The sequence below is a fragment of the Macaca nemestrina genome, chromosome 1, assembly GCF_043159975.1.
Source record: "Macaca nemestrina isolate mMacNem1 chromosome 1, mMacNem.hap1, whole genome shotgun sequence".
NCBI lineage: Eukaryota > Metazoa > Chordata > Mammalia > Primates > Cercopithecidae > Macaca > Macaca nemestrina.
The window spans coordinates 75,907,179-75,933,137 of NC_092125.1; the positions used below are offsets into that span (position 1 = coordinate 75,907,179).

Genomic DNA, 25,959 nt, shown 5'->3' on the forward strand with positions numbered 1-25,959 from the left:
GTCATAAAAACATACTTTGTTATTTTCTTCTATTTTTCTTAGGGCATAGAAGTATTGTTAGTATGCATAATAAGCCAGGTCAGAATATGTAGAAATGGTGCATAACGGAGTCATAGTGAAGTCTAGAAATAACTATGGAATTTGATATCCACTTCTACTACTCTACTGAAAATAACTCTTGATAAGGCCACCAGGAGTCTCCTAAGTGTAAACATGTGGGACCTCTCTGAGATCTGCACACTGCCCATCACACTTCAGTTCTTGAAACCTCCTTTGGCCTTTGTGACATTATGATCATCTTTTTCTCCTTCTCTGGTCATTTTTTCTCAGTCTTCTTCAGGAATTTCTGTATGTCTTATATACTCTGATGTCATATTGGGGCTATTTATAGTTCTTTAGTTCCAAAGTTATTTAAAGGTTCTGTTACTTTGCACTCTTGCTGTTTTCTGAGAATTCCTTGCCACACCTTATACACCAAACTCCTCTTCCTTCCGGATACTGCTCAAATACCAGGCATCCTAACTCCACAGAATAGTATATTTCATATATATATATCTCCACATCAACATTTATCAGAATTACTTAATTATTCATAAACTTATCAAGGTTGTGACTCAAATGGAAGAGCAGGAATCAGTCTTGAGAGGTTGTAGATAAAGGAGATCAATGAAGCCATATTGGAGGTAGGGGGTGGGCTAGGGGTAGGGGTAGAGCGTTGATAGAGTTTAGAGAAAGGAGCAAGCCTAGAGAAATTGCCTAATCAAGAAAACAAGCAATTTTAGTCTGGTTCTTTCAAGGATCAGTAAAATAGTGACCTGATATTTACATTTAAAGAGAGAATTGTTTAGTGAGGAAGATGTCCCAGAAAGTTCTGTAAATGGAATCTTTCTCTTAAAGTCTTTCAAAATGCAATAGGGTTAAAGAGAAATCCTCTTTCTTTTCTCACATTCATTGAATTACAGTGTAATATCAGCCACAAGAACAGAATCTGCCGCTGCAGAGGTCACCCGTCACCTTCTAATTACCATTCCAGGTGTGCGTTCTCCGTCCTCATGCTGTTCCACCTCTCCGTAGCATCTGACACTTCTGACCTCTTTCATGAAATGGTCTTCTCCCTTGAGTCCTGCTTCTCCTCCCTCACTATTTGCTCTTTTGAGTGCCCTTCATGGGCTTCTCTTCTCCCACTTATTTCTTTAACGTGCACACTCTTAAGACTTTCCCGTTGGCTCTTCTCTCAGTCTACACTCTCCCTCAGTAACCCCATCCGTTTTTCACACCTTTAGCTATTTTTATTTAGAAAACACTCCAGTTGCTAGCTATGACCTCTTTTTTAAGTTTCAGACCCACTCTTACAACAATACACTGGACCTCTCAACCTGAATGTTTTAAGGGAAGCTCAATCCTAATACTCCAAAACAGATATTAATATTCCTCTTTCTACCTTCTCTGATTTGGTTCGAAACCCAAGCTTTTCCATGACTCCACATTCTCTTATATCCCTCTTAATTAATCCAGTATCAATGCCTTTTGATTCTACTCTATGGAATGTTTCCCCATCCATCTCATCCTTTATTTTCATTGCTCTTTTTCCTTACCTCTGAATAAGAAATTTTAACCTCTCTATAGACCTGGGGTTTTTTATCAGTTTTTCAGGTCACGATAGATTGTCTACTCTATGCCAGTTATGGAGATAAGCAATAGTCAGGGTTCTCAGCTCTGGCTGCACATCAGCTTTAAAAAACAAAACTAAACTAGACCAGGTACCGTGTCTCATACCCGTAATCCCAGCACTTTGGGAGGCCGAGGCAGGCAGATCAACTGAGGTCAGGAGTTTATGACCAGCCTGGCCAACATGGTGAAACCCCATGTCTACTAAAAACACAAAAATTAGCTGGCCATGGTGGTGTGTGCTTGTAGTCCCAGCTACTGGGGAGGCTGAGGTGGGAGAATTGCTTGAACCCAGGAGGCAGTGGTTGCCACTGCACTCCATCTTGGGTGACAGAGTGAGACCCTGTCTCAAAATACCAACAAACAAACAAACAAACACAAAAACAACCCCACTAACTAAACTAGACAAATGCCCAGACACATGCTTCAAAGATTCTGAATGAGTTAATTTAGGGAAGAGCTTGAACATCAGTATTTTTCAAATTCTTCTAATATGCAGCCAGAGTTGAGAACCAACAACTTACCCTACATAGAGACCAAGAAAATGGACACAGTCCTTGTCCTTTTGGAACGTAAACTGGACTTGGGGAGATAGACATTATAAAACAATTACTCATATATGCATACAATTAGTAATAAGTGCCATGAAGAAAATGAAAAGGGTCCCATGAGAGAAAGAATAGAATAGGACAGTCTAATTTAGAATGTGTGTGGGTCATGAAAAGTCTTTCTAAAGAAATGATATTTAGTGTGAATTCTTAAGGATGAGTGTGATTTGGCCAGGCAAATAAGCAGATGGGGAAAAAAAAAAAAACATTTTTGGTGAGTTTGAGTCATGGATATAACTGGCATGTATTGAAGAAATGGGAAAAAAGATGTGGCTGCTGTGTAATGAGGGATGAGAGACTGGCTAAAATGAGGTTGGAACAGAAAAGAATGGGCGTTGTTAAGAATTTATGAGATCTTCTTAGGTGCATTGAAAAGGTAATGACAGCTTTTTATTAAGGAACTAAAATACTTGTTTTATTTTTATTACTTGGACTTCCTTGCAGGAAGGGGGTAAGCACAGCAGATGGAGAGAAACTATAAGTGTGAAGCACTTTGGTAAAGATATTATGGTTGCTTGGACAAGGATTGTGGCCACGGATATGAATAGAAGCCTATGGAGTCAAGATGTATTTTGGAGCTAGAATTAATAGAACTCGTTGGTGGGTTGGATATATGGGGTAGGGGAAAATCAGTAATTATCATGGATGATTCTCGGGTTTTTCACTTAAGAAGCTGAGGAGCTGGTGGTGCCATTTACTTTTTTTAAAAAATAGGCTTTATATTTTAGAATAGTTTTAGATTTATAGAAAAAGTGATAGGAAGTCACAGAAATTTCCCATATACTGCCTTCCACTACACATGCACAACCTTCCCCACTGTCAATATCCTGCATCATCCAATCATCCAATAAATGGTGCATTTATTACTATTAATGAGCCTACATGGATACGTCATTATCACCCAAAGTCCATAATTTACATTAGTTTCATTCCTGATGCTGTATGTTCTATGGGTTTAACAAATACATAATGACATATATCCACCATAATAGTATCATACAGAGTAGTGTCACTGCCCTAAAAACCTTCTGTGCTCTGCCTCTTCATCCCTCACTCCCTACAACCTCTGAAGATTTTACTATCTATCTCCAAAGTTTTCTCTTTTCCAGAATGTCAGATTGTTGGAGTCATACAGCCTTTTAAGATTGGCTTCTTTCGCTTAGTAATATGCATTTAAGGTTTCTGCATGTCTTTTCATGGTGTGATAGGTCATTGTTTTTTAGTGCTAAATATTTTTTCACTGTTGGAGGTACCACAGTGTATTTATCCAACATCTTGGTTGCCTCCAAGTTTTAGCAATTATGTAAACAGCTGCTATAAACATTTTTGTGCAGGTGTTGGTGCAGAAGTGAATTTTCAAGTCAATTGAGTAAATATATAAGAACACAATTGCTAGATTATATAAGAGTATGTTCAGTTTTGTAAAAAACTGTCAAACTGTATTCCAAAGTACTTGTATCATTTTGCATTCCCACTACCAATAAATGAGAGTTCCTGTTGCTCCACGCCTATTGCTAGCATTTGGTGGTATCAGTGTTCTGTATTTTGGCCAGTTTAGTTGGTATACAGTGATATTCCTTAATGACATATGATAATGAACATCTTTTCATATACTTATTTGCCATCTGTGTCTCTTCTTTGGGGAGGTGTCCAGGTATTTTGCCCATTCTATAATTTATTTAAATTCCAGTAATTTAACTTCCAGTACAGTGTTGAAAAGAAGTGATGAGAGGAGACATCCTTGCCTTGTTCCTGATCTTAGTGGGATAAAGATTCTAGTTCCTCACTGTTGAGATGAAATGGAAATTGGTCCATTTCATCTAGGTTATAAAATTTGTGGGCATGGAGTTGTTTATAATATTCTTTTTATTACCCTTTTAATATCCATGAGATCTGCAGTAATAGTAATGTCTTCCCTTTCATTTCTGATATTAGTAATTTGCATCTTCCTTCCTTTTTTTTGTTAGCCTGCATAGAGAACAATTAATTTTATTTATCTTTCCAAAGAACAGCTTTTGGTTTGTTGATTTTCTCTATTGATTTTTCTGTTTTCGATTTTATTTTTTTGTGCTCTAATTTTTATTACTTCTTTTCTTCTGCTTGCCTTGGAATAAATTTGCTATTTTTTTTTTCAGTTTCCTAATATGGAAGCTTAGATTATTCATTTTATATATTTTTTCTAATATATTCAGTCAATGCAATCAATTTGCCTTTAAGCCTTGCTTTTGTTGAATCCCGCAAATGTTGATAAGCTGTATTTTAATTTTAACTTATTTCAAAAAATCTAAAATTTTCTCTTGAGGTTTCTTTTTTGTTCCACGTGATAAAATGTGTTGTTTAATCTTCAAGTATTTGGGAGGTCTCCAGCTATCTTTCTGTTATTGATTTCTAGTTTAATTACACTGTGGTCTCAGCATATTTTGTATAATTTCTGTTCTTTTAAATTTGTTAAGATGTGTTTTATGGCCCAGGATGAGTGTTCTATGTGAGTGTTTAGGTGAGTGTTCTATGTGAGTCTGAGAAGGCTCTATTCATTTCTGATAGAGAGGTGTTGAATTCTCCCACTGTAATAGTGGATTCATCTATTTCTTCTTACAGCTATCAGATTTTGCCTCACATATTTTGATGCTTTGTTGCTAGGCATATACGCTTTACAAATTGTTGTGTCTTCTTGGGAAATTGAGTGCTTTGTCATTATGTATTACCCCTCTTTATCCCTGATAATTTTCCTTACTTTGAAGTCCATTATACCTGAAATTAATATAGTTACTCCCAGTTTCTTTTTATTATTTGTTAGCCTGGTATATCTTTCTCTAGCCCTTTACTTTTAATCTATATGTATCTTTATATTTGAAGTGGGTTTCTTTTAGACTACTTATAATTGGGTCTTCTTTTTTTTATCCACTCTGACAATCTCTATCTTTTAATTGATGTATTTAGACCACTAATGTTTAAAGTGATTATTGATATTAGTTACAGATTAGTTGGATTAATATCTACCATATTTGATATTGATTTTCATTTGTGCCCCTTGTTCTTTGCTTCTTATTTTGTCTCATACTCTTTTTCTGTCCTTTGTTATTTTAACTGCATATTTTATATGATCCCATTTTCTCTACTTTCTTAGTATGTAAGCTATATTTCTTTATTTTAACTTAAATTAGCAGTTGCCCTAAAGTTTGCAATACACATTTGCAACTCATGCAACTCCACTTTCAAGTAACACTATACAACTTCATAGGTAGTACAAGTACCTTATAATAACAAAATAATTATCATTTCTCCATCCCATCTCTTGTATCATTATTGTCATTTATTATACTTATACATAAGCATTTATATACATATGCGTCATAATTGAATACCTTGACGCTATTATTTTGAACAAACTGTTCTCTGTTAGATCAATTAAGAATAATAAAAATAAAAGGCTTTATTTTACCTTGATTTATTTCTTCTCTGATCTTCCTTTTATAAAAAAATATAGATCTGATTTTCTGGCCTATATCATTTTCTTTTTCTTTTTTTTTTTTTCTTGTCTTTTCTCAACTCTTATTTTAGGTTCAGGGGGCACACATGCAGGTTTGTTATGTGGATAAATTGTGTGTTGTTAGGGTTTGATGTACAAATGATTTTGTCACCCAGGTGGTGAACATAGTACCTCATAAGCAGTTTTTCAGCCCTCACTCTTCTTTCTTTCCCCTTCAAATGGGCCCCGGTGTCTATTGTTCCCATCTTTGTGTCTATGTGTACTTAATGTTTAGCTCCCACTTATAAGTGAAAACATTGTGATATTTCATTTTCATTCTCTCTGAAAACTTATTTTAATATTTCATATAGAGTAGGTCTACTGGCAAGAAATTCTCTTAGTTTTTCTTTATCTGAGAAAGTCTTTATTTCTCCTCTATATTAGAAGGATAATTTTGTAGGGTAGAGTCTTGGACATGGTTGAGCATGAAAAATGCTGGTGGCATTTTTCTCTAAAATTATAAATATTTCACTCTATTCTCTTCTTGCTTGCATGGTTTCTGAGGATAAATTGGATGTAAAATTCTTACTTTACTCTTAGGGTAAGGTATTTTTTTCTTTGTGTCTTTTCAAGATTTTTTCTTTACCTTTGATTTCCTGAGATTGAAAGTAATTTGCCTACTGTGGTTTTGTCCTTTTTAAAATTTATCCTGCTTGATTTTTGTTGAGCTTTCTGGATCTGTGATTTGGTGTCTAACATCAATTTGGGTAAATTCCCAGTCTTTCTTGCTTTAAATATTTCTTCTGTCCCTTTCTCTCGCTCTTCCCCTTATGTTATTTTTATTACACATATGTTATACCTTTTGTATTTGTCCCACAGCTCTTGGATATTCTGTTTCATTTTTAAAAGACTTTCTTCTCTGTGCTTTTCCATTTTGGAGGTTTCTATTGACATATCCTCAAGTTCAGAGATTCTTCCCTCAACCATGTCCAATCTACTAATAAACCCATCAAAGCCATTCTTCATTTCTGTTACAGTGTTGGTGCTTTAATAGTTTTCCATCTCTCTGCTTACACTGGCCGTCTTCCTTGCAGGCTGTGCACTTTATTCATTAAGCCCTTAGCATATTAATCTTAGTTATGTTAAATCCTGGCCTGATAATTACAACATTCTTGTCATATCTGAGACTGGTTCTGATGCCTGATTTGTCTCTTTAACTGTGTTTTGTGCCTGTGTTTCACAGAGGCTGCATCTTCAAGTTTCACACACTAGTATGGCCTGCTTCAGACTTTTTTCTGAATTTACCTTTTAAAGGAGATGTAGGCCCAGTGCAGTGGCTCATGCCTGTAATTCCAGCGCTTTGGGAGGCTGAGGAAGGCAGATCACGAGGTCAGGAGATCGAGACCATCTTGACCAACATGGTGAAACCTCATTTCTACTAAAATACAAAAAATTAGCCAGGCATGGTGGCACACACCTGTAAATCCAGCTACTCAGGAGACTGAGGCAGGGGAATTGCTTGAACCAGGGAGGTGGAGGTTGCAGTGAACCGAGATCGCTCCACTGCACTCCGGCCTGGCGACAGAGTGAGACTTCGTCTCAAAAAAATAAATAAATAAAAAATAAAGAAGATGTGAAAAACAAGAGATTCTCATTTTATACAGAATTAAGTCCAAATTTTCAGCCTTCTAGAATTGACTACAATCTTGACAAGCTCATCTCTAACAATAACCTCATGCTTAAACTGGCCAACTTCATGTTTCTTTAACAAAGGTCGTATGGTTTCCCACAAGCGTGTGTTTATTTTTTTTATAATTCTGTTGGTCTCAAATACCTTTCTTTTCTTTATTGCAAAGCTCTACCGTTTTTTGTTTTTTTTTTTTTTAAGACAGAATCACACTCTGTCACCTGGGCTGTAGTGCAATGGCGTGATCTCAGCTCACTGCAACCTCCACCTCCTGAGTTCAAGCAATTCTCCTGCCTCAGCCTCCCGAGTATCTGGGATTACAGGTGCCCGCCACCACACTCAGCTATTTTTTTGTATTTTTAGTAGAAATGGGGTTTCAATATGTTGGCCAGGCTGGTCTCCAACTCCTGACCTCGTGATCCACCTGCCTCAGACTCCCAAAGTGCTGGGATTACAGACGTGAGCCACTGTGCCCAGCCAGCTCTACCCATCTTTAGAACAAATTTGAATATTTTTTACACAGAACATATACTTTTATTGCAGTCTTTGATGTGTACCTCTTCAACAGTTATTGGAGGACACTTACTACTGGCTAGTTATGTAATAGTCAATTACAAAACCATTCTCCTAATCCCACCCACCCCCACCACTAAGAACAGCTTGATGGGAGTGATAACTTTTTATTCGCCTCTGTGCCTGTTTTGGATCTAGCAAGGTGGACACTTTCTCAGTATTCTATTTAAATTTCTTCATTTTGATAAACATTTCATTAGGATGTTTAATGTATGATCATATGGATGAAGTTATAAAAATGATTGCTAAAGATATACGTGTTAAATAGCTATATCAAAGGTAACATTTCATTTGCAATATGTATTTTCTATCACGTGAGAAAAAAAATCAAAGTGTACCTTTGGTATGTGAAATACATGAGGAAAAACAAACGTGTTCCAGAATGAAGATGTTAATAGCACTATAGTTAGGAGAACCTTCTAAAGGTGAATTTTCCAATAGATCTACTTGCCCCTTGCACTATATCCTCTGAGGAGTTCTAGAATTCTCCAAACAAACTCAAGCTGAATGCAGTTATTATTTTTAAAATACTCTCTTATCTGCACCCTTGAGGAACTCGGGAAGAATGGTCTTAGAATGAGCATACAAACAACCTCATGTTCTTGGCTGAAATACTCCTCTTGATGGTGTTCTTTAGGGCTTGAGTTCTTGGAAGAACCAAATGACCCCTTCAAGTTACTTTTTCAACTTTCTGGGATCTGCATTTAATGTGACCCCTCTCTATAATATGGCTCAAAACATTTAAAAATTCCTTCTTAACTGAAGTAAAACAAAGAAGACTAAAAGCATTTGTCAAAAAAATATTCCTTTATCTAGATAAGTTCTGACCACATATATCCTTTGTGAATCCCTAATGTTTCCATGAAATTCTTATTCCTTCTGGGGTGCTATATCTGAGGGTTAACTATTGTCTGAAATGTACATGGAGGCATAACTGCTGTAGCTGAGAAATGACCATGTTTTCTTTTAGTTCTTAGCAAGAGTAATTGAATGTAGAATATCTTACTAAATGCTACACTGTGACAGTGTGTTAACACTCTGACTATCTCCTAACAGCAGGGCAATTATTTGCTGAGTGGGATTTTTATAAATCCTCTGGCAGTAGTATGTCCTGATAATTATGATGAAGTGCATTGGTCAGTGTTGATTCAGCAGTCCCTACCCTAGCAAATATTTCATTCACAGTTCTCTGGCCCACTTGTACTTTTCTAGTTATTAGAGAGAGATTTTTACTACTCTTCCCTACTGGCTTAGTATATCATTTTTTTAGGCCAAATGTGATTAAAACTTAGAATCCAAACATATTTTAGCCTCCTTTAGGAACTGTTTCTCTCTCATGGCATTCAGAAATTTTGAATCAAGAGCCAAGAAAATAGTTTTAAATTTTATTCCTACTTGTGATCAGCCACTCTTTTTTGCTGCATAATTGTCATTTGTAAAACTAAAACGAATTCTTCCACCTATCCTGAATACTTAATCATTCTTCATACCCAGAATGAGCAGTTCCTTGGAAATCATGAGAAATTATTATTTCTGTTATGGTAAATTATGAAATCAGAACATTAGTAATTGTGATTTGGGAATTGTAGGTGTACACTATCCTGTGTCTTATTCTTCCTATTTCATAGAAACTTGTTTTAAAAGTACACCTTGGTAACAAAGAGAAGAGGAAAAAATTAGACTATAGCTTCCCCCAGGCAATTACAAAGTAAAGGTCAGTGTATGAGTGGAAAATGGCCATAAAAAACATTTTTTATGGAATAAAATAGTAGATGCTTCAAATAAAACAAGTATATCCATTTATTTTCAAATCAATTGTACTGTTTTAACACTTTTCCATATAATACTTAGGTATAAGAATAAAAACTGAGAAGAAAAGGGCCAATTGATAGATTGTTAGAAATACGGAATGGTTCAAAATATTAATGTAATGCTAAGGGTGACTGGGTAACAAATGGTACATTTGCTCGTTGCTCAACCTGACATAATTAATATTCTAGGTCATGCTTAAGTTCCCATGATGGAGAGTCTGAAGGGGGGAATTCAAGAAAAATATATATCTATTATATAACTCATTGCCTTTTTTTTTTTTTTTTTTTGCCTTTTGACGAGTCAGAATCATAGCCTTTAAAAAAAATCAGTGCTTTCACACCTCATTTGCCATATTCACCACTGGGCCACCAGTCAGCAGCCGGGCCTGATGCAAGGAGGTCAGTAAGAAGCTATTAGCAGAGTCCTCTCCTGAGATTTCTTGGGTCTTATTGAGTTGAATGTTAGCATGACAGTACTGCAAATAACTCAGTTGTAGGCTTTTTCTTTTTTTTTAAAACAGTTAGCACAGATTTCCCCATAGTGTTGGTCACTCTAGAAAATTATTGCTGAAAATGAAGTCCCCAAAGCTACCTTGGCAGTAGCCCTTCTAAGTTGTGAAAAATGTGAAAACTGAAAAATATGCCATAGTCCCTGAGGATTAACCCTGTCTTTTGTGACTCAGGGTAATATTTTAAAAAATCAACAAGAAACCATTATTCATAAATGACTTACTAATGATGAAATATGGCAATTGAGACAATAGTATGTTAAGGTTATTGTATTTGTTTAAAGAAATAATAAGTAAATGAATACTGTATCAATATAAATAAATAGTGTATTTGCTTGCTGTAGGGATTGTGGGAGTGCTGGACTGTTTTTATTGACATAACTTAGCAAATGTATTCAATTAATTTCTAAAATACTGACACCTTGAAGACTTTAAATGATACATTTGAAATTCAATTAAAATATATTTTCGATCTATATTTGATTTAAATTGCAAAGAGAATACACATGAGGAGGTCTCCATATAGGTTGCAAAATATAATTTAAGAAAGCTATCATGTCTACTGATCCATTTGCATTTCCCATCTAGCCTATGTATACAAGTGCATGCAAATGTGCAAGGAGATCAAAGAGGATTTCTAATGGGGTAAAGTTAATAGCTGGTAGCCATTATTCAGGTAGGTAGATATTTTCAAATGATAAATTATAATCTAGCTAAATTGTATGTATTTTACCATTTTAATCTGTAAGGTTGTAGCAATGTTAATAAAAAACTAACAGACTTCAGTTTATTAGATCATCACTGATGAGAATGGTATTCTCGTATCATTTTTATAGACTGTAGATTTAGTTATACTTTATGTCACAATAGTCTTTAAAAATATAACATTTATTTTTTCTCATTACAATCAATAAATTCTAATCTTAGAAAATCACCCTAGAAATTATCTTTGTAATTACCATCCACTTAAAAATTAGTGTCCATGGAAAGCTATTGTCTGTGTATTTACCTCGTCCATATTTACTGTTATAGCGAGAACATGTTAACATGACATTAAAAATGGTTTATATAACCACCTTTAATGTTTTTCAGCACAGTGTTTTTCTTGTTTCAATTGTAATAGAGAATAAATCTCAAAGAAGAGCCAATACAAAAATATTTTTAAATGTTTAAATGCATTTACATTAACTATTTTGCATTCAATAAAATATAGTCTCCAATTATAAAATAGGAAAATTTGAGTTGGACGTGACTCGAGTAGGTCTTTGACAATGTGTTTTAAAGCCAATTTAAACTGTTCTGTTAAGAAAGAGAAAAATGATATAATCTGTATATTCTTTGAAAGCAGTTAATATGATTTTGAAATAAGTCTCTTTTTATTAAGATATTTATGTTGCTTTGGAAAGCAAGAGTGAAACAGAGGTTTTCATGGGCCTTTCTGAACTGTACGTTGTTATTCTAGATGAGCATTTAACATTCATTTATTGAGTGCCTACTAAGTGCCATGTACCCTGCTAGGCCCTGGGGTTGCAAAAATACCTGGAACAGACTCTCTGTGCTCCAACTGCTAGCTTGTGGAAGACATACATGCAAATATAATTTTGAAACAGTGTAATGTGATAGGTGTTGTGGTGGTTATCACCATAGTGAGGAAATATGTGGGACAGGACATTGCATTTGGGACAGGATGTTGCATTTGGGATAGGGCGTTGCATTTTTGGATAGCACATTCCATTTGGGATAGGACATTGCATTTGGAATAGGACTTTGCATTTGGGATAAGACATTACATTTGGGATAGGACATTGCATTTGAGATAGGATGTTGCATTTGAGATAGGATATTGCATTTGGGATAGGACATTGGTTTTGGGATAGGACATTGCATTTGAGATAGGATGTTGCATTTGAGATAGGACATTGCATTTGGGATAGAACATTGCATTTGGGATAGGACATTGTATTTGGAATAGGACATTGCATTTGGGATAGGACATTGTATTTGGAATAGGACTTTGAATTTGGGATAAGACATTGTATTTGGGATAGGACATTGTATTTGGGATAGGACATTGCATTTGGGATAGGACATTGTATTTGGAATAGGACGTTGCATTTGGGATAGGACATTGCATTTGGGATAGGACATTGGCTTTGGGATAGGATGTTGCATTTGGGATAGGACATTGCATTTGGGATAGGACATTGCATTTGGGATAGGACATTGCATTTGGGATAGGACATTGTATTTGGGATAGGACATTGCATTTGGGATAGGACGTTGCATTTGGGATAGGACGTTGCATTTGGGATAGGACATTGCATTTGGGATAGGACGTAGCATTTGGGATAGGACGTTGCATTTGGGATAGGACGTTGCATTTGGGATAGGACGTTGCCTTTGGGATAGGACGTTGCCTTTGGGATAGGACATTGCAATTGGGGTAGGAGGTTGCATTTGGGATAGTATATTGCATTTGGGATAGGACGTTGAATCCAGCCTGGGTAGGTATTTGATAGAGGTTAACACTTATCGTTGAGTTAGGCTGGAAATACAAAGTTTTCTTAGACAGTTTTTCGAAGACAGCTATCTTAGTTAATGCTTTGGAACTGCTGATCCCATGAAGTAAATGTAGCAAACAGAAATGTTTATAGATATTTTGATGGCATAAGAGAAATCACATTTTTAGTAAGAACAGATAAATGTAATGGATATATTCTTTATATAGTCGAGAGTGTCTACAAAGAAACCAAACAAGTCATACTGCCCTTTAAAATGTAACTTCCCCTTTTGAATATGCATTTGTGTATGATATTTATGTGTACACATATGTGTATATATTTTGATATAAGGCTTCATGGAACCATATATCAAAGATTGATATCTAATACCATGAAATATAATAGCATCAACATTTTGTTCTATGCAGTTTGTATATTCAAACAACATTAAATTTTCAAAAATGGACACTGCTAAATTTGACTTAACATTTGTCACACATACATCTATTGAACCTCTATTGTGTGATAGGTACTCTTGACTATTTTGATGCAGTGCGTGACAAAGTCAGTGATAGAACAGCAAGGATAATATGACACTACAGAAGCATAGCACCTAACCACATGAATACAACTCATGAAATACAGGATGTTATTTTGGGCGATATATAATATAGTATTATAGCCTATATTATAGGCGATACCTATAGCATTATAGGTGATATTAATTTGATTTAAAAGTACAAAAGTTAAGGTAGCTGCCCTTAGTTTATGTAATGAATAATAATTAAAATAATCAGTCAAATATTTGAGTACTTATTTTGTACCTGAAACTTGTTCAAGCATTGTGTATTTGACTTCCTGTGAGTGAATATGTGACTTACACGTATAGTTAAATATACATAGCATATAGTTAGAATACAAAATGAATGAGTTAGGGACTTACTGTAATTTTTTCTTAAGTATAGTGATATAAAAAGGCTGTGTGACAGATAGGAACTTGAGCTCACTAGTTTTTAAAATATTTAGTGCTCAATCTTGAAAGATGTTGAAATTGCCTTTACTTGTGTAGCGTAAAGACAAGTATAAGTATTTTGTAAAATCCCCTTAGGTAAATCTGAAGTCCACCTCTGGTTAAGAACCACAGTTGGAGTTTAAAATGTTCTTTGAACATAAGAAAAAATTTCATGGTACAACTGTATCTTTCTTTTATTTCATCTGAAAATTAAGGATAAAAATAAAAATTGCTTTCTTCTTCTTTAGATTCCAGGAATATACAATTCACCCTTCAGAAAAGAGCCTGATCCATGGGAGTTGCAATTACAAAAGGCAAAGCCTTTAACACACCGAAGACCTAAAGTTAAGCAGAAGGACTCCACCAGCCTTAATGATTGGCTAGCTTGTACAAGCGCCCGTTCTTTTCCTCGGTCTGAAATTCTACCACCTATTAATAGAAAGCAATGTCAGGTACTAATTTGCTGTATAAGAATTCTGTCATTAATTTTATTCTTGCTTTTTTTTTGCAGTTTTTATATAACACTATCTTAATTTAACCATTTTTAACTATATAGTTTAGTGGGATTAAGTACATTCATATTTTTGTGCAATCAGCTGTCACTAGAACTCTGTTCATCTTGTAGAATTGAAACTCTATACCCACTGAACAACTCTCCATTTCCCTTTGCCCCATCCTGACATGACTTGTTTCACTTAGCACAATGTTCTTAAAGTTCATCTATGTTGCAGAATATGTCCGAATTTCCTTCTTTCTTAAGGCTGAATAATATTCTATTTTATGTACATACCACATTTTGTTTATCCATTTAAATGCCAATAGGCACTTGATTTGCGACCACACTTTACATATTATATTGTGAATAATGCTGCTGTGAACATGGGTGTAAAAGATCTTCTTGAGACTGTGTTTTCATTTCTTTTAAGAATATACTCAGAAGTGGAATTGCCAGGTTATATTGTAATTATATTTTTAATTTTTTGAGAAACTGCCGTACTGTTTCCCATAGCATCTGTACACATTTTCCATTCCCATAAACAGGGCACGAGGGTTCCAATTTCTCCACCTGCTCACCAACAATTATTTTCTGTTTTTTTTTTCTTTTAATAGTAGCCATCCTAGTGGATGTAAAATGGTATCTTGTTGCAGTTTTGATTTGCATTTTTCTAATTATTAGTGATGTTGAGAATCTTTTTATGTGCATATTGGCCATTTGTGTGTCTTCTTTGAAGAAATGTCTATTCTAAGTCCTTTGCCCATTTTTGAATTGGGCTGCTTTTTGTTGTTGAGTTTTAGGAGTTCTCTATATGTTCTGGGTATTAATTCTTGGTTTGCAAATATTTTCTCCCATTCTATGGGCTCCTTCTCTACTCCATTATAGTGTCTTGCTTTTTAAAAATATAGGGTCGGGCACGGTGGCTCACGCCTGTAATCCCAGCACTTTGGGAGGCTGAGGCAGGTGGATCACAAGGTCAAGAGATCAAGACCATCCTGGACAACATGGTGAAACCCCATCTCTACTAAAAATACAAAAATTAGCTAGGCATGGTGGTGCGTGCCTGTGGTCCCAGCTACTCGGGAGGCTTAGGCAAGAGAATAGCTTGAACTCGGGAGACAGAGGTTGCAATGAGCTGAGATTGTGCCTCTGCACTCCAGTCTGGCGACCAATCTACATATATATAGTCTATAATCTGTATATATATAGGTTATTGTTTTCTTCCATTTTTTGACCAGAGGAAAATTATTTTTTGTGAACTCTAATTTTAAATAATAAACATAAAGCAATTTATTAATATATACCAAAGAAGTGAACAAACACTTCTTTGGTATTAAATCTTGTTATATTGAATAAGAAGTTAAAACATGGATTATTTCCTAGAATCTAGATTTTTTATGTAAAAATATTGTTATACCACTACTTGATATAACCTGTTGTTGCTGGGAATATATGTATTATCAATTTTATTGAATTTAACCTCTCATTTGATGCTATATTTCTTTACATACCATTTTAAACATAACTTGGGTTTGAGTAATTTTAAAAATCTAAATTTGAGAATTAGAGACAGCTCAAAACAAAGCAAGACTCATAGTAGAAATGGGAAATCTTCACTATAACTGGACTGTAGTACCACAGGATTGGCAAATGACTTCCTGAGGCTAAAGGGTAGAGTGGGGTGGGATTAGTGATGATTGTCGCCATCCTAAAACTCCCAGAGAGCCAGAGGTCTATCATCCTGATCAATAATTAAGCTGCCACCATGTAGTATCAACTACATTGTGTTAGATTTGGCTCACACAGTTAAACTCCCAGAACTCCTGACCGTTAGCTGCCTGCATAGGCATGCCCTTGTGTATCTATATTGCTGTATAAGAAATTACTCCAAAATCTAATGGGTTAAACCAACATAAATTTGTTACTTCACAGTTTCTGTGGGTTTGTCATTCTAGGTACAGCCTTTGGCGAGTGCCTCTGACTCGAGTTCTCTCATGATGTTGTAGTCCAGATGTCAGCCAGGCCAGGCACAGTGGCTCCTGCCTGTAATCCCAGTACTTTGGGAGGGTGAGGTGGGAGGATCACTTGAGCCCAAGAGTTCACAACCAGCCTGAGCAACATAGCAAGAGCCTGTCTCTATTTAAGAAAAAAAAAAAAAAAAAAAAAAAAAAAAGATGTCAGCCATGGCCGTGATCTCATATGAAGGCTCAGACAGGGGGTGGGGATAGGAGGGCAGTGAGATCCCCTCACTCATATGGTTGGGTGTTGTCATGCCTCAGCCCCTCCTCACATTGGCATCTTCACAGAGCTGCCTCACAACATGGTAGCTCACTTCCCTCTGGGTGAATGATCCTAGGGAGAGAGAGAGACAGCTTTCAAAACAGAAGCCACAGGCTTATAAAGCCAATGCTGGAAGTGACATCCCATCACTTCTGCCATGTTCTATCCGTTCAAAATGAGTAAGTCTATTTTATACTCAAGGGCAAAAGACTATACAAGGGTATGGATACCAGGAGGCAGGGGCCCTTGGGGGTCATCTTAGAGACTGCCTTTTATACCCCCAACCATTGAATCATCCTTGCAATAAGATAGCCCTGCATTATATTTCATTAAAAATCTCCCACTTTACTGTAATAATTTGTGATATATGTTGTGTTTCCATTCTCTATAATTACATCCTTAATTCCCATTATTTGTATCTTTTTTTTTTTTGCTCTCTCAAAACTACTAACTGATAATTAATACTATTAACTGATGGTTTATACTCTCTTAGAGAAAGAGCTATAAAATATAACAAAATCTATAGTCAGTTTCCCCCAGTACTGCTTTCTCTTTTTCTTCATCTCTGATTCAGATCCTATGATATTCTATTTATATCCTTATTCTTTTTTTGAGATGGTGCCTTGCTCTGTTGCCCATGCTGAAGTGCAGTGGAGGGATCTCAGCACACTGCAACTTCTGCCTCCCTGGTTCAAGTGATTCTCCTGCCTCAGCCTCCCGAGTAGCTGGGATTACAGGCACCTGCCACCATGCCCTGCTAATTTTTGTATTTTTAGTAGTAGAGACAGGGTTTCGCCACGTTGGCCAGGCTGGTTTTGAACTCCTGACCTTAGGTGATCCACCTGCCTCGGCCTCCCAAAGCGCTGGGATTAAAGGAATGAGCCATCACGCCAGGCCCATGTATCAGCATTCTCAATTACCTAGTAAACTAATCCATTTATCTGAATCTGACCATTTTTTTCTTTACAAAAGTGGAGTGAAAAGCATAGTGGGAGTGAGCAAAGGGACACAAGAGAGATAGTAGGAAAATTTTCAGTTTTTTAGGGGGATGTATCTTCAGAGTATGGTTTCATTATTCCTTTTTAAATAAGAGTTATGTCAATATTCTAGTGAAAGCATTTAAAATAGTTTTAAATCCAAATATAAACTGACTTTTATATTATGAATAACTGAATTTTTGCTATTTTGAATTATGTACATTACTATTTTTCTATTAGTGTAAGTAATCATCGTATTGCATATATAACATAACATTGCATCAACAAGCAATTAAATTTATTAATTATTCTATCAAGAAAATAACTCTAGCATTTCCATTGCATGTATATTAAGTGTTCAGTGTGTTAAATGTATTGACTGCTCAAAAACAGTTAAGGTAGACATAATATTGCATATTTAAATTTTTAATAATCCATGTTGTGGCTGGGCGCGGTGGCTCACGCCTGTAATCCCAATACTTTGGAAGGCCGGGGCAGGTGGATCATCTCGGGTCAAGAGGTCGAGACCAGCCTGGCCAACATGGTGAAACCCCGCCTCTACCAAAACTACAAAAGTTAGCCTTGCATGGTGGCACACGCCTGTAATCCCAGCTACTTGGGAGGCTGAGGCAGGAGAATCGCTTGAACCTGGGAGGCAGAGGTTGCAGTGAGCAGAGATTGCACCATTGCACTCCAGCCTGGGTGACAGAGCAAGACTCCGTCTCAAATAATAATAATAATAATAATAATAATGTTGCATGCTATATTCATTTGTATAGCTATTGGTTCTACATGGAATTCATAGAGTAATTTTGCATGCAACTTTTTAGGAAATGTGAAAATTACATGGCATGAATAAAATAAGGGCATGTAAATATTTCTGAGCTGAAAACACCATGAAAGTCACCTGAACCAAACTACCACACTATACAACATTCACCACATTAACCATTAAACATGTAATGTTATGGTATAGGTGTTTTATAATGTTACTACATTTGCTTTATTGCCCTGCTTTTAGTATACTTTTAATGATGTGTCTTCTTCTACACTTGTTAGTATTCATTCTTTATCTCTATTTCTCAATACAACCTCTGTACAACCATTTTCATTCCTTACATGGCTTTCTTCCTCCATTCCATTCTATGTACACATAGACATACATAAATAAGTGTATTTAGTATGTATGGAATGCATAGGAAAAAGGTACATATATAGAAATAATATATGGATGATGTATAGGTATATGGAAAATATATATGTATAAATGGTGTATCAGCCCATATGGAAGATATATGTATATGGTATAAGTATAAAAATAGAAAATTACACACATTTGTAAAACAACTTGCTTGTGTGTGTGTGTGTATGTGTGTGTATGGAGAGAGAGAAATATATATGTTTATATAGAGAAAATATGTAAACATATGGAGGAATTTTAAAATATGTATTTGCATATGTATATATGTATACTTACATATATATACACACATATACTCCTGAATTACATTTATCTAGCATGCTATAAAATAATGATCCCTACTAATATATTCTCTTCTTTCTTTTTTATTCTCTTCTATTATTTATTTACTCTTTCAATGGTTTTTTCTTTCCTTCTTCTTCTGTCTCCTTCCTTCCCTATTTTAAGTTCCTCCTCCTTTTCCTCTGGCTATGTCATCCCCACTGCCCTGTTCTTCATTCTCTTATCTTTCCTTCCTTCTCAATCTTCCTTCTGTCGTCTTTTCTTAACACCTTCTCCTCTCTTTACTTCCTTTGCCTCTTTTCTTCACTATTCTTTTTTTTTCTTTTCTCTTTCCCTTCTTCTTTTTCTTTTTCCCAAAATGGGATTTACATTTTGTTTTGTTTTTTTCTGAGCCATATTCCTGTGTGTTACCCAATAATAAAAAAGTATATACCTCATTGGTGACATTTAAGATTATGCCCAAATGATAATACTTGTACTCTAATCAGAGTAGCTCTACTTGCCAGGTGAATTTTTTAAGTATCTGGGACAATTTTATGGTTTTAATAATTAAGCTTAAAAATACAAAATGACTATAAATAACATGAATTATGAAAAACACAGCAGAACATAAGTATATTTGACTGTCATAACTAGGGCTTAGGTGGAGGCAACGTAACTAAACATTGAAAAACCATAGCTAAGAGTCCAGAAATACCTGTAGGGTCAGGTTGAGTCCTGGATGATCTAGGCATTCTAAGGATTAATTGGAAATAAGTACAATCAGCATATCTAAAGTTTGATAGGTGAAAGGCACACGTAGATATATAGATATATAAATATAGATATATATTTACAAAACCTGGGTTCCCATGTCATTCTGGGCATGACTGGGATAGGTGATAGCCTGATATCCAAAAAAGGCAGTTTTTCAAAAGAAATATAAACCAACAAAAATTTGATGTAAGAGAAACTTGACAGGGGTGTCAAGTTCACTAACCAAGGAGCTGGAAGACTATTGAGCTCAAAGACAAGATGCTAATTGTCTGAGGTATAAATGTGTGGACCAGGCACTGCAAAGACACAGGGACCCGGACATGACTGCACAAAGTTCAGGGATCATGAAGGTGGTAGTGAACCCAAAAGGAAGACTGCGTTTACTTTCATTCTAAGCTTAAGCAGGGCTTGTTCTCTGTCATTTTCTAGTCTCATTGGAACTAGTAAGTTCCAGAACAATAGTGGAGGAAGCCTACAAGTAAATATGTGCTATGTTTGCTTATCAACAAAGGTTAGAAGGCATATAGCTTGACCACCGAGAAGACCTTTGCTCCATGTGAATGCCGGTCTCTTCAAAGTCATAGCCTTGGGCCATTGTGTATTTCTTTGATGCTACTATTGCTCAAAACCTTTTAAAAATTCTTCTTGAAACTAATAATGGTAATAATAATAATAACAACAATGTAGTGGGAGCCATTTTGAGTGTTTACTGTGTTCTAAGTACGTGGTAAGGGTGTTACACATCTTAAGATGTCACACATCTTAAGAGAAATTCTGTGATGTAGTTATTATTCCATTTTAGGTATGCTGAATATCAGCATAGAGAAATAGTTTGCCCCTTGTCATACAACCAAACATTAATTTTTTAAGTCATAGACTGTGTCAATGTAAAAGAATAAGAATAAGAAAAAAAAAAAGTCCCATTTGATTTCTTAATAGTGGATTTGGAATCATGTCACTGTATCTTTAAAAAGTAAAGTTCCAATGAAAATCCATTAACTACTTTCAAATATAGCAATCCTCCTGTCCAGCTGTGAAAAGTACTAGATGATACTTATTTGCCATTTGTGTTATTTACGGTCCATGACTTTTATGGTAACTGGTTCCTATTATTGGTTTCTATTAATGTAAAACATAAGTGAACATAAATGAGGCGTGAATCATTTCTTTTTATTAGCCCCACAGTCTTCACTCAGTGCTTGCAGTAACTCCAGCTGTGTCTTGTTAGTGATAACCTATTTAAAGAAGATATTTTTAAGAATAAGGAATTTGATTAGAAATCTTTGTCCACTTAATATTACTTCTCTCCTGCACAATGGTGATGAAAAAACCCAATATGCAATTAATGGCACAGCAAAATCTTGAGCTGCCTTTGATTTGTATTGTGCCTAATATGATACTAATTAGACAACCAGTGGATTTTAGTAACTAGTATAAATACCAACTAACTTGAAAGCAGGATATGTTGTAAGTTACTTTTCACAGTGCAGCTGTGGACTTTCCTCTGCTAAGTATTTGTGTCATTAAAAGGTTGCTATTGGTATCAGAGTAATTGAACAATAGAGTTTACAATTTTAAATAAATAACATTTAAACTAAATAAAAGTTATGGTTCTTCTCTGTTTAGGAGGCTGCCTATTAAATGTGAGATTTGACATTCACCAAAAAATTTAAACTTAATGAAAAAACACATGCTCTCCTATTTCTATTTATAGAAGGGCTCTTGGAAAGCTACGCTTGGAATTTTTTTCCTAATATTTGTATTTACTCAAAAAGGGAGACAATTCTTTCTTTAATTATACTAAACAAAATGTGCTTTGTAAATTTAGAAAAGAAAGCAACCTATAGTAAGTTTATCAGTTATAACATGAAGATCTCTTGATGGAAGTGGGGAAATTTCTGTTTAATTTCAAAGTTTTTTAATGTAATCAATTTTACTTGAGAGAACATTGCTTGAAAATAAGTGATATTGTGTCATGTATATTCTAACTCAATGAAGAACAAATGGTGCTTTAAAAATAACTTAGTAAACCTGCTATACTTTGTGGATGTTCACTAGCCTTGGTCATCAATAATACATCAAAAAAAAATCTTCCATATAAAATATGTTCCTCATCCTGTCTTGTCAGGGGCCTTTCCGAGATATCACCGAAGTATTAGAACAACGCTACAAGCCTTTGGAGCCAACGTTGTGGGTGGCAGAACCAATCGATGAATTAAAGTTGGCCAGAGAGGAGCTCAGAAGAGAGGAATGGCTGCGAAATGTAAATGACAATATGTGAGTTCTTAACAAAAATAGCTGTGCCATATTTGGTGCCTTAAATTTTCTAGTTTTTCTATTTCCTAATGCTGTAAAAAATCTTTTATTTGTGAGAAAAGGTAAAGCCACCCTTGACCTGTTCCAAAGCGATAATTTTTCAATATGCAAATGATTTAAATGAGGTCCGTATTGATGGCAAAAACTCTTTTGACAACTCAAAAGACAAAAAAAGATTAGCATTTTGAGGATAAATGACCACTATCTATGTATCTGTGAAGATAATTTTCTTAATTATCTATACTGAAAGCATACATATTTATGATACGCCTAAAATAAGATCCAACAAGATGGAAAGAAACATTTTTCTTAACGTGGACTAAATATCATTTTGATCTATTGACATAACATTGTAGTTTTAATAAATCAGATATAATGAAAGAGGTTAGTTTCTTTATGACTGAGAAAGATGACTGAAAAAGGTGAAGAATGATTTAATAGCATATATAATTTTAAATTATTTTATTAGCATCATTGATTTGGGTCTCAATTCATACATCTTTCTCTCAGGCACTTTCTCTCTCTTAAGACACTTTGTCGGCGGGCGGGGTGGCTCAAGCCTGTAATCCCAGCACTTTGGGAGGCTGAGATGGGCGGATCACGAGGTCAGGAGATCGAGACCATCCTGGATAACACGGTGAAACCCCGCCTCTACTAAAAAATACAAAAAACTAGCCAGGCGAGGTGGCGGGCGCCTGTAGTCCCAGCTACTCGGGAGGCTGAGGCAGGAGAATGGCGTGAACCCGGGAGGCGGAGCTTGCACTCCAGCCTGGGCGACAGAGCGAGACTCCGTCTCAAAAAAAAAAGAAAGACACTTTGTCATCAGTAGAGTCACATGTCATTTATAAATAGATCCTTTTAAATCTAAAATGGCTTTATCTTTATTATTGTCATTATTCTATAATGTCTCATAATTATCTTTGCAATTATCTTATATTTTAAATATTATTTATATGCTAAATAAGACATTATTACATTATGACATCATTATAATACTAAATATTAGTGATAATATTGGTATAATATAAATTATCCTAAATTATGTAATACAAAATATAACATAAAATTATAATTATTTATTGCACTTACATAATACATGTGCTAATTGTTACATAATAATTTATACAATAATTATAAAATATTTTAAAAGTCTGTTTGGATATAGAGAAAAATTAGAATTACCTATTATCCATTGTAGTGGATTTTGGATTATTTTAACAGTTAGAAGATATATATACATGTACACATAACGTATGCTATATTTGAATTCTACATTTCTGAGGAGACTTGAAAAAAAGAAAAATTTTTACACAAACATATCAAAGACAAAATTGGCAGGCATCTCAAGTAATTTTTATAAAATTTTTCACTTTATAACGATTACTTGAAGTGAAATAATTAGCTGTAGAGTGTTTAGCAGATTCTTTCAATAATTGACTGGGTTAACCCAACATATGATGAGTAAGAAAATAAGGAACTTTTTTTTCCAATTAGTTTTGAGGAGGTAGATTCATTTTACCATACATATTGTAGAAGATTAAAGCTTCTCAGACTTAGCCAAGCAAAATATAAAATTTAGTGATGATTATCTAAAGAGTTATATTACTCAGAATTCTTTTTCTATTTCCAATGATGCAAAGGTTTACAAAATAGCACAACTAATTGCTCAAACAAATAATTGAGATGATTATTGATTATCTGATTGATATTTCTATAGAAATCATTGTATATTAAACATACTGAGATATCATTTCTTACTATTTTCCTTAGTAAGCCTAGAAAGATCAGCTATCAATGTTATCCCCAAAGAAAGTTGCTCAATTTGTATTTTCCATGGAATACTTGTACATATCTTCAACTTCCACAGTGTTGCTGATGACCCTTTGCTCTGAGGCTTTCAGAGGTTGCAGAGTCTTTCTAAGATTTTCAACCAATCAGAAAAAAGCCCAGTTGGAGATGCTAAAAAAATTTCTTATAGATTCAAAGCTTCATATCTTTTGCAACCAGGCTAAGTAATTGGTCTTTAACCTAAGGATAATTCCATTATTAGAATTGAAACACTGATTTTTTTTTTTCATAGCTTCTTCTGAAACCATTTTGTTTTTTGTATACTGGATAATGCATTATTGTATCTTGTGTGGCAAAAGAAATGTTAGAAATGTATGTTTTATATCTTTGCAGATAATAATTCCGTGAAGTATAGTCCTGTCACAAAGATTCATGGTTTGTTAACGCAAAGGGTCCTTTTATCACAAAACCAACTTTACCTATAAGAAGTTAAAAGTAGTATATCAGGGACGGGTGCGGTGGCTCACGCCTGTAATCCCAGCAGTTTGGGAGGCCCAGGCGGGCGGATCACGATGTCAGGAGATCAAGACCATCCTGGCTAACGTGGTGAAACCCCATCTCTACTAAAAATACAAAAGTAAATTAGCCGGCTGTGGTGGGGGGCGCCTGTAGTCCCAGCTACTCGGGAGGCTGAGGCAAGAGAATGGTGTGAACCCAGGAGATGGAGCTTGCAGGGAGCCGAGATCATGCCATTGCTCTCCAGCCTGGGCAACAGAGCAAGACTCTGTCTCAAAAAAAAAAAAAAAAAAAAAAAAAAGGTAGTATATCAGGAACCTGCTATCTAGACCTAGAAAGGTAGAGCTTTTTATTTCTAAGTTTAAGGACTCAAAGGATAGCATTATATCTGAGAGTTTCTTACATTTAGCTCTTTTGTTTTCATATCATTATGAAAATTGCAGTGTGTTGTAGTAGTAGTAGTAGTAGTATAAACTTTGGAACCAGATCTATATGAACTCAAATCTTAGTTCCATTAAACAGCAGTATAATCTTAGGTTAGTAACTTAGCCTACCTGAAACTCTATATTCCTGTCTGTAAGATGAAGCAGAAATGTTACCTTAAAAGGTGGTAATGAGGATTGATAGGGAAGATGAGTATAAGGTGTCAGGAACATAGTAGGGTCTTAATAAAAGAGAATTATTAACATGCTTTGTATTACTACAAATGTAATTCTGTATTTAAGACATCAAAGAAGTTGTAAGAAATCACAGATTCCAAAGATGGGCTGGATTTTATCCCTTGGCTTGGAGAACCAGATGTTGAGGAGGACAATGAGCACAGCTCTGCCTACACCACAGCGTCCTAACCTCATTGAAGTCTTCTCTTTATGCATGTGAAAGACAAATTTTCTAAGTGTATTTGTTTGCTAGGGCTGCCATAGCAACGTACCACAAAGGGATGGCTTAAAAAACAGAAATGCACTGTATCACAATTCTGGAGACTAGAACTCCCAGATGGAGGTGTCAGCAGAGTTGGTTCCTTCTCTGTGAGAAAGAATCTCTTCATGCCTCTTCCTTAACTTCTGGTGGTTTGCTATTAATCTTTATGGTTTTCGGTTTCTAGAAGCATTCCTCTGATATCTGCCTTCCTCACATGGTGTTCTCCCTATGTCTCTGTGTCCAAATTTTTCTTTGCTCTAGAGACACCATACATATTAGAGTCAGATCTTATCCTACTCCAGTATGACCTCATCTTCATTTGTTACATCTGCAGTGACCCTATATTAGTCCGTTCTCACACTGCTATAAAGAGCCACCTGAGACTGGGTAATTTATGAAGAAAAGTGATTTAATTGACTCACAGTTCCAAATGCTGTACAGGAAGCATGGCTAGGAGGCCTCAAGAAACTTACAATCACGGTGGAAGGGTGAAGAGGAAGCAAGCACATCTTCACATGGTGGCAGGAGAAGAGAGCAAAGGGGGAAGTGCCACACTTTTAAATAACCAGATCTCATGAGAACTCATTT

General features: G+C 35.4%; 1 protein-coding gene across 3 annotated transcripts in view; it reads left to right on the plus strand.

Moving 5' to 3' along the window:
* Positions 1–25,959, plus strand: part of LOC105493513 (spermatogenesis associated 17) — a 229,857-nt gene that overhangs the window by 116,532 nt on the left and 87,366 nt on the right. For all 3 annotated transcript variants that reach the window (XR_011614273.1, XM_011761192.2, XM_011761190.2), the window contains 2 exons: positions 14,087–14,290; positions 21,959–22,107. Coding sequence is in view for 2 of the 3 variants with exons in the window: in XM_011761192.2 (XP_011759494.1) it covers positions 14,087–14,290; positions 21,959–22,107 (353 nt within the window). In the remaining variant the exon portion in view is untranslated. The remainder of the gene's footprint in view (positions 1–14,086; positions 14,291–21,958; positions 22,108–25,959) is intronic.